Source organism: Syngnathus floridae, chromosome 20 (assembly GCF_059516105.1).
Source record: "Syngnathus floridae isolate MCC-2025c chromosome 20, RoL_Sflo_1.0, whole genome shotgun sequence".
Lineage (NCBI taxonomy): Eukaryota > Metazoa > Chordata > Actinopteri > Syngnathiformes > Syngnathidae > Syngnathus > Syngnathus floridae.
In genome coordinates this window covers 7,377,110-7,389,175 of record NC_142432.1, presented here as the reverse complement: position 1 = coordinate 7,389,175, position 12,066 = coordinate 7,377,110, and the positions used below count along the sequence as shown (strand labels likewise).

Below are 12,066 nucleotides of genomic sequence, written 5' to 3'. Positions count from 1 at the left end.
GACGACGACGCGCCAACAATACTACTACAATGTTTTCATGCCTTTTGTTCTCTGAAAACAATTTCATGGGCGGTGCATGGACACTTGAACAGTACTCCATAGAAATAAAAATCAATTTATTGCATCATAAGGCCAAGAAAAAAAAAATTCGCCGGCAGAGTGAAGTATGTAACTGAGGAGAGTAACAGAGTCCAAATATTACATATAAGATACATTCAAGCAGTGCTTAGAGTCACCCAGGAGATGATTAAGTATGACAACTATCTTACTGTGGATGAGCTGTGGAGTCCACGCTGACTGGTCCAAAAGAAAAGGAACATAACAAAATAGGTGTCAAACCTGTTCCCATTGGGACGGACTTGTAAAGTTCACGAAAAGTAACACACACACGTGATCATGATGCGTGTGCGTCTTGGATAGCAATGAGACAAACACATGTACGCTTCAGCACCTTGCCCGTCAATTTGATTCCACTGTTTGGTTGAAGTGACGCTTCCCATCCAGATACAACATGGACTCTGTGGGACAAACAATATACACATGCACAATGAAGGGGTGGGACAAATGCGTAAAATAACACAATGGTAGATTTAATTCAGTAGCATAGCACACCAAAAAATTCTTTTTGGAATACCGGTTCTGACCTCATTTGAATGTTCTTATTAGATCTGTTGGGAAATGTTTGCACCAACGCTCGGCTGGTGTTACAGTTGACACCGACAACATCCAGTGACAACAGTCTGTTAATGCCCTCTAGCGGTGAAACGTTGCTACTGCAGCCAAGCAGTGAAAATCACGCACGCCCTTGTGCTCACCTCCATACGTCTGAGGGACAATGTTGGGGACGTCGCGGTCTGACGCGAAGGTGAAGTGGAAGACGTTTGTAGTGTTATGCTGGCGGGTCAGCGGGTCGAAGACTTCGCTGTGGACTCGGACTTGGATGTGCTTGCCCTCCGTGTAACACACCTGAAAAGAGCACACGTTCTGTTGTTGTTGCTTTCCGCGCCCTATGTGCTTTCGTCCTGACCTGCGACGAGAGCAGCAGCAGGGATCCGATCTCCACAGGCTTCCGGAAGAGAATGTCGTCAACAGCCAGCAGACTGGGCCGACACCCCCTGTGGCACGCACACACACACACATTTGGGTCACATTGCATGTGCGTTTTCTGTGTATTTCTTTCCAATGTCACACTGACCCGAAGGAGCAGGCGTTGGCCCAGCCCAGCTCATAAGCCTTCCTCATCAGGAAACCGCCAAAAATCCTGTTGAAGATGTTCCTTTCCTGACACACATATACACACACAGTGTCAATGTGTTTACTTGAAGGCATTTGAAAGAAATGTGAGTTCACCTGCGGGTGGCAGATCTCCAATCCTTTCAGCTTCGCATCTTCCATCCAAACCGAGTTGGGAGGCAACACCCGACTGCGGAAGCTCACCGTCCTTCAAGGAAGACGCGAAAATCAGATAGCGCATGAGCACCACGATTTGCAATAAACAGTGTTAGATTTATTCTCCGTAAATATTTTGTGAGCTTCGTTCAAATAAAAGAAAATGAAGATTGAATGAAGGTGGCGTCCTCTCACTTGGTGTCCAGCGTGTTGAGAAAGAGGCCATGAACGATTTTCCTTTCCTCGGCCGTGGGCGCAACTTTCAAAAGGGAGGCTGTGCTCAGCTCCACCCGACGGGACTTGTTAGCTGGAGAGCGCACAAGTTGAGAAAATGGAGGTCACATGCCACGACACGGATGCGGCGTCGCCTACCTTCTCCCTGCATGAGGAGTTCCTCCTCTTCTGGAGCTTTTGGACTGAGAGGATTTACAAAGGCGGCTCTGGAAACGAGTCGGACACCAAAGTTAAAGTGGGTCCAGTGGGCTTCCTGATGTCAACTGTGTCGTACCTCTTGTTCTCTGGGTCGCGTGCCACCATCACAAAGGTGGCATCCAGAACCGGTGCATACGCTCCGTTGCGATACTGAAACAGCAACAATTAAAGCTGTATGGACAGAAATATTGGGACGCCGCAACCACTTTGTACCTGGGTCATGTGCATCTTGGCTTCAATGGAGGTCTTCCCCACCCAGGTCACGTGACCCGTGAACTTGATGTCACAGTCCGGATAGATCACCTGCTGCCTCATGTCTGCAAACAGCAGTTGTCCTTCCGTCACCATGACAACATTGCAAGTGTGTGAAATTCTTACCGATTTTGTCCACAAGGGCGGTGACAATGGACAATGGCGACCTCTTCAGGGCAGGATTGTACGTGTGCGAGTATGAAATGAGCACTGAAGAAGAAATAATTCAGTATTAAGAGGGCCTCAAAATCTAACGTTAAAGGCTGTCCAGCTGATACCTGCCAAACTGTCCAAGTCCTCCAGGATGCGTCCAAACCTGACAAAGACAAAAAGCAAGCGAGGACGTTAGCGTCGCGTTTGCTGATGCGGCGGAGGCGGTGCCGCTACCTGACAGTGTTATGGAAGGTGAGGTATTTTTCTCGCAGCTGCGGCTCGGAACCTAGAGGGAGGTGGACCTCCAGGAGGCTGTCCTTCATACTCTTGGCGGGAAGCTCACTTTGGGAACGGGCCAACTTGGACGACAGCGAGACGCGTTCCGCCATGGCCTGCTGGTGGTCGCTGCGCATGACATCATTGTCAAACACAAGATGGGATCAATGAGCTGAAAAAGGACAGGCATTTCAGATTTCATCATATTCTGTTGATCATTGCGTACCTCCAGTTGGTGGAAGCTCCCACAATTTCTCTCAGCCTGTTCCGCACTGGAACAAACCAAATTACAAATCATGATCATATACAGAATCTCGCAACAATAAAAAGTTGGCACATGATATTTGCTCAGTGAAGAGTCCACAGGGGGAGAAAGGAAACTACAAGAAGAAACAACACACAAGAATAGTTAACAGACGAGACCAGTCCCAGTGCAGCAGGGAGTGTTTAGCCGCGCTGTGGAACAGGAAGTGACGTTCATTCCTTGTGAGACACAGACGGAGGCAGGCATGGAAGCAGCCAGATGGCCAGGAGCCATGCCGCAGCGGGTAAACGTGCTATATGGTTAGCACTAATTAGGGCTGGGCGATGTGGTGTGCTACTCTTGATAACACGGGTATCATGTTCATGGAGACCAGGCGCTCTTCACAGAGGATAAAGAATAGATGACTTTGAGTCCTCTTATTTTGCCGAATTGTTCAACATGTAGTGTAAATTGTTAAAGCACTGCAAAAGATGCTAATTAGCCTTAGCTTTAAGAAAGCAGACTTAAAGGCTAAGCTATGTGGTTGTTAAGTTAAAGTCCCAATGATCGTCACACACACATCTGGGTGTGGTAAAATTTGTCCTCTGCATTTAACCCATCCCCGTGTGATTCTGATCCATCCCCTGCGGGTGAGGGGAGCAGTGAGCAGCCGTGCTCGGGAATCATTTGGTGTTCTAACCCCCCAATTCCAACCCTTAATGCTGAATGCCAAGCAGGGAGGCAATGGGCCCCATTTTTATAGTCTTTGGTATGACTCGGCCAGGGTTTGAACAACCTTCCAGTCTCAGGGCGGACGCTCTACCACTAGGCCACTGAGCTGTTTTAAATACACAAAGTGTAGTTCTCTTAGTTTTAGTTTGACAGTAAACGTCAACGAAGTGACATTAAACAGAATGAAGCCGCTTTTTTTGGGAAGAACTGTTCACTATCGCCCAGCCCTAACACTGTTAATGATGTTATTTTAATTGTTGTGCATTTGATTACCAACACACCATTTGACACGTGCAACAGAGGATTTCCTGCGGAAAAACAAAACACATCACACACACACACAGTGCTTCCTGTGACGGCAGCTCATCAAATGAATTATTTTAATCGCATATTTTTTTAAATCAATTCGCGCACGAGGTGATAATGGTAATGAGGCATGAGTCTCACCTTCGGCCATATCAGGTGCGCATCCCTTCTTCACCGCCGAGCACAGAAGTCTTTTGCTCGCCAGGGACACGGAAGATCGGAGACATGACATTAACCTGGACACACACAATTATTATTATTATTTTGGTAGAAAGATTTCTATTATTTTCCGGTGACAATTTTTACATAATATTCATGTGACTGGAATTACTTCATTAACCAAATAGAAATAACTAGCATCACTGTTATATGCTGTCTTTTATGTGTTAAGTACGCTGTCGAATGTTAGTAATCGTCTGTAAGATATATTGCCTGCTTCATGTGTCAAGATTTGAAATTGTACGCAAGCCTACAACACACGATGTTAAGATTTGGATTCATTTGCCTTATCGTGTAGACGTCAAGAATCATTGCGAGTAGTTTTCCTAAGTTATGTCGATTGCAGACACACCCCGACTGCCTCACCAACTCAGTGTGGTACTCCACCCTCCAGCCAAGCCCAAACCCTAACACACGAACTCCTGTGTGTCTTTTTCCGACTATGGTGGCACCCTGCCAAAAACAACTTCTCGGAAGCTGCTAGCAACAACGCACGGAAAGAATAAGACAAACCTCTTTGAGAACATCGTACTGAGAAGAACGCAGACGAGCTGTCATGAAGAGAAAAAATAAAGAGTCACTTTTCCACTCCTTGGTCCAACAGAACGATGTAGACCATAGATTCAAGGGAGACGGGTACTTCCGCGTTGGGATGAGTCACGCCCACTGGGTGATGACTTATAAAAACGTGGACGGATTTGTCACGGCCACGTTGTACCAAGGTTGTCCGGCAGAGGACGCCAAGGTTTGATGTAAATCACCTGGGAACAGTCGCTGTTTATTTTTCGCATCCCGACGAAATTACGTCACTTCACATCCTCCCCCACGACACTGATTGTTTTTTTTTTTTTTTATCAATCGCGACAACTAGTAGTGTTTAAACACCACTAGTTCATGCACATATCAGATTTATCCAAATAGCTAAATTAACTTGACTGCTTAATTGAGTAATTTACCAATTACTCCACGGGCCACGTGGGAGTAGCAACAGATAATCCGCACTGCCGCAGCGGTCATCGAGAACGAGCAACGCTGACTATAACGGTTTGATAACGTCAATGTCATCTGTCACAACGGAGTGACAGCAACACTCTGCTGCACGGCCAGAACATTCTCAAAGTTTACAGAAACGGCAAAGGGCGCAAAACAAGCAGGCAAGGTGAGAAAACAGAAGAATCTCTGCAATCCTTTTTGATCCCGCTGTGGACAATTTAGCGCCAGGTCAAACCGAGACGAGTTACAACATTCACAAGTAAGAGCTAGCCGCGAAACTACAACGCACTGCTACACTGCTAAAAACAACTAGCACGTCCCAAACATGGGTCCGGCTCGGAGGTCGATGATATTAAAAAGGCGTTGGACTTCCCCACTGAAGAAGTCTCTGCTGTCAGGATGGAACAGAAAGCTATCCTTAAGCTGGTTGAGGAGGTTAAAGCTCTACGCATCCAGAATGAGGAAAAGGGAAAGAGAATCACCTTCCTGGAAAGCAGGGTTGCCGACCTGGAGCAGTACACCAGAATTAACAATGTGATCATCTTCGGGGTCAACATCAAAGCCCGGTCATACGCCCGGGCACTGGCCGCTGGCGAGGGAGGTGAACCCGGTGAACTGGATGTTAGCTCCACGGAGCAACAGGTGGCTACTTTCCTGCAGTCCAAGGGGATACAGCTGAACTGTGACAACATTGAAGCTTGCCACCCTCAGTCCAAGAGGAGCCCCGGGGACAAATCCACTGTCATCATGCGGTTTGTCAACCGAAAACACAAAATTGCACAATTAAAACAAGGAAGAAAGTTGAGAGGAACCGACGTCTACATCAATGAGCACCTGACCAAGCGCAACGCTGATATCGCCAAAAAAGCACGCTACCTGAAGAAGCAGAAAAAAATTCAACATACCTGGACTACAAACTGTAAAATATTTATTAAGCTCAATGGAACACCGGAGGAAGCAAAAGTGCTGATGGTAAGAAGTACCGAGGAGCTGGACAGATACCAATGATCATCATGCAGGACTGTAAGGTAAACTCCACTCACAACCATGACACACACCGAAAGAAGTCAAGCATCTACACTTGAAGACAACAGTAACATAACTCAGAGGATTAGTGAACACGACAAACTGGAACTCCAATCATTTCAATACACTGACCACAGTTCACTGGATTTGCAACATGATATAGACCCGGATAACAACTTCTTCAACTCGATCAACAATAACTGCAGTTACTATACTGATGGAGAATTTAATAGAAACAATAAAGATAGCAAACTGTCTATTATACATATTAACAGTAGGAGTCTGTATGCCAACTTCACAAACATTAAAGATTATCTTCATCAGTTTACTCGCCCATTCAACATTATTGCAATAACGGAAACATGGATCAACACAGTAAAAGGGGCGGACTTTGAGCTGGAGGGATATGACTTTATACACATTGTGTCAGGGTCCGGGGTGGCATGTTTCTTTTATCCACAGGGAGCAACTGTGAGCAGTGTGCAGAGGGCCCAGGTGTGACTCATCAGGCTCGTTAAGGAGTGCTCTTAAAGAGCATGCTGTCCACTGCTCGTCGCCTGAGTATCCCTACCAGTGTGATCATCTCCATGGTTGTGCCTCCAGCTCCTCGATCCTGCGCCTAGATTTCGCTCCTAGTTCTCGCCTTGCTCATCAACGCCACGCTCTTCAGACTCCTCTGGTTCGCAGTAAGATCTCTGCCACAGTCACGTTGATTCCTCTGACCAGGTCTTGTGCATCCTGCTTGCAGATTACTTCCACCGATCACCACCAAGATCCACCCCGTTCTGGCTGAACTCCTCACGCCCCGCCACTACTGCCCCGCTCCGTGCTCCTGGCTCCGATCATCCCGCTCTACCTCACCGCAGCTCCTCCGATAAACACTCCTAACTCATTCTGGACATCTGAGTTGGTTTTTCTGCAAGTGGGTCAAATCAGTCGTTACAGCGACAAAACAAAGGTGGAGGAGGAGTTGCGATCTGTGTGAAAGACATTAAACGTCAGGGTGATAAAGGATATGTCAATGGTAGTTAACGTATTGAAATGCATAATTGAAATACTCAAAGAAAAAAAGAAAAATGTAATCATTAGCTGCATATATCGGACACCAGGTTCTAGTATTGAACTGTTCACAAAATGGATGGAGGAGGTGTTTTTAAAAATCAGTTGCAAGACAATTTTCTTCTGTGGAGACTTCAACGTTGACTCAATCCAAACAAGCGCAAACTGACTGAAGAGTTTAACACAATATATAGCATGAACTTGTATCCAAAAATCACTAGACCAACCAGAATAACTTCTGTTAGGTTACGGAATTTAGTTATTGATCTGACTCCAAATTGCGATCAACACTTAACACATAAATTGCTATGTCCTAATCCACACACTGGCGCACCTAACAATTTTGCGAGTTCGTTCTGTCAAAGAGAAGACCAGTAGATCAATTAGACCAAATTTACCAATTATTTATTCCTGACAAAACGCACTAATACAGGCCTGGGTCCCGGGTCCCTCACACTAAAGCTCGTGCGTTTTTGTGACCACCAAAAGACGACACATTCTTCCGGGTTGCCCAGTTTTAAAAAAACACAATATGAATATTAAAGCATGCAAAATATTGTGAGATGATTGGTCGACGGCCATCTCCTCCCCGCGTCGGCGCTATCGCTGAGGTCAGGTGGTTGGGTTTTCCCCTCGAAGGCCGGTCTCATAGACGTGCTGTTGTTCTCGTTCCTCACCGACCTTGAGACGGTCTCCTCCGGTACTCCCTATCCGGGCCTATTCCACAACACTTAGAAGAAAACAAGTTCATGCAGTTTGCCTGCACATTCCTCGGCCCCCACCAATCCACACGAGCACTCCAATACCAGATATTATGATTATAAGTTTAACACAACCTTAAAAATATGTTTGCAAACTCCCAAAAGCACATTTCCCTTTACTTCTCACTGTGCCACTTTTATTAATAATATATTCACAAATGACATTATAAACAGCACAATAAGTGGGTTATTAGTCAGCGACATCAGTGACCTTTTGCCAGTTTTTATGGTTTTTGATGACAACTATAAAATTACTCAACCGCCCAAAAAACAGGAATACAGAAGAATTAAAACAGAAGAAACAAGCGCATTGAAAAATGGTTTAATGTCACCAAACTGGGATACTATATACAATGAAAATAACATTAACTGTGCATATGAGGAATTCTTAAAAATTGTCAAAAGGTTATATGACAAATACTGTCCTGTAAAAGTAAATAATAGGAAACTAATTTATGTAGATCATCCCTGGATCACAAAGGGCTTACAAAATGCCTGTAAAAAGAAAAATACACTTTACAGAGAATTTGTAAGACAGAACTAAAGAGTCAGAAAATAAATACTAACAATATAAGAATAAATGAACTAATATTAAAAGAGCTGCTAGAAAAGAATGCTATAATAAAATATTAAATATAATAAAATAACACCAAGGAAATATGGAATATAATGAATATTGTAATAAAAAATGGCTCTAAAAAATTAATTATCCTAAATATTTTATTATCAATAACACTGAGAAGCATGATATGCAAGAAGTGGCTAACAACTTTAATAAAATCTGGCCAAACAAATTCCAGATCCAGTAACATCTGAGGAGCAGTGTAATAGTTTAATAGACAGGAATCTCAGCTCAATGTTCCTCAAAGCAGCGGATGAGAAAGAAATTCTAAAGATAGTTTCCCAATGCACAAACAAGACATCCAAAGACTGTGATGACACTGATATGACTGTTGTAAAACGAGTGATTGAGGGGATTTCTAAACCATTAACATACATCTGTAACTTATCATTTCAGACCAGTATATTTCCAGATAAAATGAAAATAGCAAAAATCATACCTTTGTATAAAACTGGGAACAAACACCATTTCACAAACTACAGACCTGTATCATTACTATCACAATTTTCTAAAATACTGGAAAAACTTTTCAATAACCGACTGGACAAATTCATAGATAAATATAAATTACTCACTGAAAGTCAATATGGATTTAGATCCAACAGAGCAACATCACTGGCACTAATTGACTCAGTGGAGGAAATTACTAACGCAATAGACCTAAAACAATATACAGTTGGGATATTCATAGATCTAAGAAAGGTATTTGACACAATAAATCATGAAATATTATTCAATGAATTACATCGGGATGGCATTAGGGGGAAACCATTAGAGTGGATCAAGAGCTATTTAACAAAAAGGAAGCAGTTTGTGAAGTTGGGTGACACTTGTTCAACGTGTTTGGACATTACCTGTAGCTTCCCTAAGGGGTCAGTGTTGGGCCCTAAACTTTTTATACTATATATAAATGATATATGCAAGGTGTCACATATTTTGATGATGGTTTTGTTTGCAGATGACACAAATATTTTTTGTTCTGGTAGTGATTTACACACCTTAACAAGACTAATAAATAATGAATTAAGCAAATTAAAGGTATGATTGGACAGCAATAAATTATCCTTGAATCTAAGCAAAACAAGAGTAATACTTTTCGGTAATCACAGAACTAATTTGAAACTAGAGATAAAGCTGGATGGGGTTAGTATTGAAAGAGTGAATGAGATTAAATTTTTAGGGGTGACGATAGATGATAAGATCAGTTGGAAATCACAAGTTAAACATGTACAAACTAAAATCTCAAGCTGCATCGCAGTATTAAATAAAGCAAAACAGGCTCTGGATCATAAATCACTCCGCATCCTTTATAATACACTAGTTCTTCCATATTCATGTACTGTATAGAAATCTGGGGTAATACTTATAGAAGCACAATATATCCACTTATTATTTTACAAAAGAAAGCAATACGGATCATTCATGGGGCAGGATACAGGGATCACACAAATTCATTATTCTTACAGTCAAAACTCATCAAACTCAAAGATACAGTGGAATTCCGGACAGCACAAATACTTTTCAAAGCAAAAAATAATCTGTTGCCAACTAACATTCAGAATCTTTTCACTGGAAGGGAAGGGGGTCATAATTTAAGGGGAACATTTAATTTCAGGATAAGGAAGGCATGCACTACAAAAACAACATTCTGAATTTCAATTTGTGGAGTTAAGCTTTGGAATACTTTGGAGGGGACGCACAGGGAATGTTCAAACATCAATCAGTTTAAAAAAAGATATAAAGAAGAAATTATTTTTACAAGGTACAGAAATAAGGGTGTTTGAGTATCATGGGGTGCTTAGTATTTATCTATTTACGTTTCTTTGTTGGTTTTTGTTTGTCTGTTTGTCATTGTTTTGTTCATGCTGTTTTTTGTTTTCTATTTTGTTTATTTTTATCATTCAGGTATCTTTGTGTTGTATCTGAGGTATGTGTGTAGGTTAAATGTTTGTGTGTGAGATATATGTATCTATTAATATTGTGTAGGTATACGTTTAGTGTTCTAGCGATCAGCAGGTGGAAGATAATTCAGTAATTTTGTATTTTGTTGGGATAAGTGAGGCAAAATGATTTATGGCTGGATATTTAGGGATTGTTAAAAGGGGGTGGGATTAAATAAATTATACTTTTTCCCACTCCTTTTCAGGCATGTGGATATGATTTATGGTTTCCTTTGTGGTTATATCTTGATTGCTACTCTTTTAGTTTATGTGTGTATGTATATAAAAAAAAAAAAAAAAAAAAATTCCTCACCCCCCGTGGGTGGTCTCTTTTTTCCCTTCAAGCTCGGGTCCTCTACCAGAGGCCTGGGAGCTTGAGGGTTCTACGCAGTATCTTTGCTGTTCCTAGTACTGCACTTTTCTGGACTGAGATGTCAGGTGTTTTTCCTGGGATCTGTTTCAGCCACTCCTCCAGTTTGGGGGTTACTGCCCCTAGTGCTCCAATGACCACAGGTACCACTGAAGTCTTAACTCTCCAGGTCTTCTCCAGCTCTTCTCTGAGCCCTTGATATTTCTCAAGTTTCTCATGTTCCTTTTTCCTAATGTTACCATCATTTGGGATGGCTATGTCAACCACAACGGCTTTCCTCTGCTCTTTGTCCACCACCACAATGTCCGGTTGGTTCGCCATTACCATTCTGTCTGTCTGGATCTGGAAGTCCCAGAGGATCTTGGCTTGGTCATTCTCTACCACCTTTGGAGGTGTTTCCCACTCGGATCTTGGGACTTCCAGTCCATACTCTGCACAGATGTTCCTGTACACGATTCCAGCTACTTGGTTATGGCGCTCCATGTATGCTTTACCTGCCAGCATCTTACACCCTGCAGTTATGTGCTGGATTGTCTCAGGACCTTCTTTGCACAATCTACACCTGGGGTCTTGTCTGGTGTGGTAGATTTGGGCCTCTATTGCTCTGGTGCTCAAGGCCTGTTCTTGTGCAGCCAGGATCAGTGCCTCTGTGCTGTCCTTCAGACCAGCTCTTTCTAGCCATTGGTAGGATTTCTGGATATCAGCTACTTCAGCTATGTTTCGGTGGTACATCCCATGTAGGGGCTTGTCCTCCCATGATGGTCCCTCCAGCACCTCATCTTCCTTTGATGCCCATTGTCTGAGACATTCACTGAGCACGTGATCCGTTGGGGCCTTATCCCTGATGTACTTATGGATCTTGGATGTTTCATCTTGGATAGTGGCTCTCACGCTCGCTAGTCCTCGGCCTCCTTCTTTACGGCTAGTGTACAGTCTCAGGGTGCTGGACTTGGGATGGAACCCTCCATGCATGGTTAGGAGCTTCCGTGTCTTGATATCTGTGGTCTGTATATCTTCCTTTGGCCACCGTATGATTCCTGCAGGGTATCTGATTACTGGTAGGGCGTAGCTGTTAATGGCTAGGGACTTGTTCTTGCCATTGAGCTGACTTCTTAGGACTTGCCTTACTCGATGGAGGTATTTGGCTGTGGCTGCTTTCCTTGTTTCCTCGTCAAGGTTGCCATTTGCCTGTGGAATTCCAAGGTATTTGTAGTTGTCCTCAATGTCTGCTATTGTTCCTTCTGGGAGTGAGACCCCCTCTGTGTGGATTACCTTTCCTCTTTTAGTCACCA

General features: G+C 43.3%; 1 protein-coding gene across 4 annotated transcripts; it reads right to left on the bottom strand.

Moving 5' to 3' along the window:
- Window positions 1-95: 95 nt before the first annotated feature.
- On the bottom strand, window positions 96-4,679 carry acot9.1 (acyl-CoA thioesterase 9, tandem duplicate 1). 4 transcript variants are annotated; one of them, XM_088364079.1, is made up of 16 exons: window positions 4,517-4,679; window positions 3,926-4,020; window positions 3,760-3,786; window positions 2,729-2,774; window positions 2,461-2,631; window positions 2,352-2,389; window positions 2,200-2,283; window positions 2,035-2,138; window positions 1,898-1,971; window positions 1,762-1,829; window positions 1,585-1,696; window positions 1,351-1,441; window positions 1,196-1,281; window positions 1,028-1,115; window positions 816-966; window positions 96-518 (listed from the first exon to the last, which is right to left on the bottom strand). In XM_088364079.1, the coding sequence occupies exons 1-16, from the start codon at window positions 4,528-4,530 to the stop codon at window positions 460-462; spliced, it is 1,308 nt and encodes a 435-aa protein (XP_088220205.1). In that variant the 5' UTR covers window positions 4,531-4,679; the 3' UTR covers window positions 96-459. The 4 variants fall into 4 exon arrangements, with proteins under 4 accessions (XP_088220205.1, XP_088220204.1, XP_088220207.1 ...); XM_088364078.1 differs by lacking the exon at window positions 4,517-4,679 and adding an exon at window positions 4,290-4,406; XM_088364081.1 differs by lacking the exon at window positions 3,760-3,786.
- Window positions 4,680-12,066: the final 7,387 nt, after the last annotated feature.

Coding starts and splice junctions, on each gene's coding strand:
- acot9.1 (XM_088364078.1), bottom strand. CDS start 4,315: ATGATTCTTGACGTCTACACGATAAG. Junction 2,632..2,728: donor GGAGCTTCCACCAACTGGAG/GTACGCAATGAT, acceptor TGTCATGCGCAG/CGACCACCAGCAGGCCATGG. Junction 1,972..2,034: donor CCAAGATGCACATGACCCAG/GTACAAAGTGGT, acceptor TTGCTGTTTCAG/TATCGCAACGGAGCGTATGC.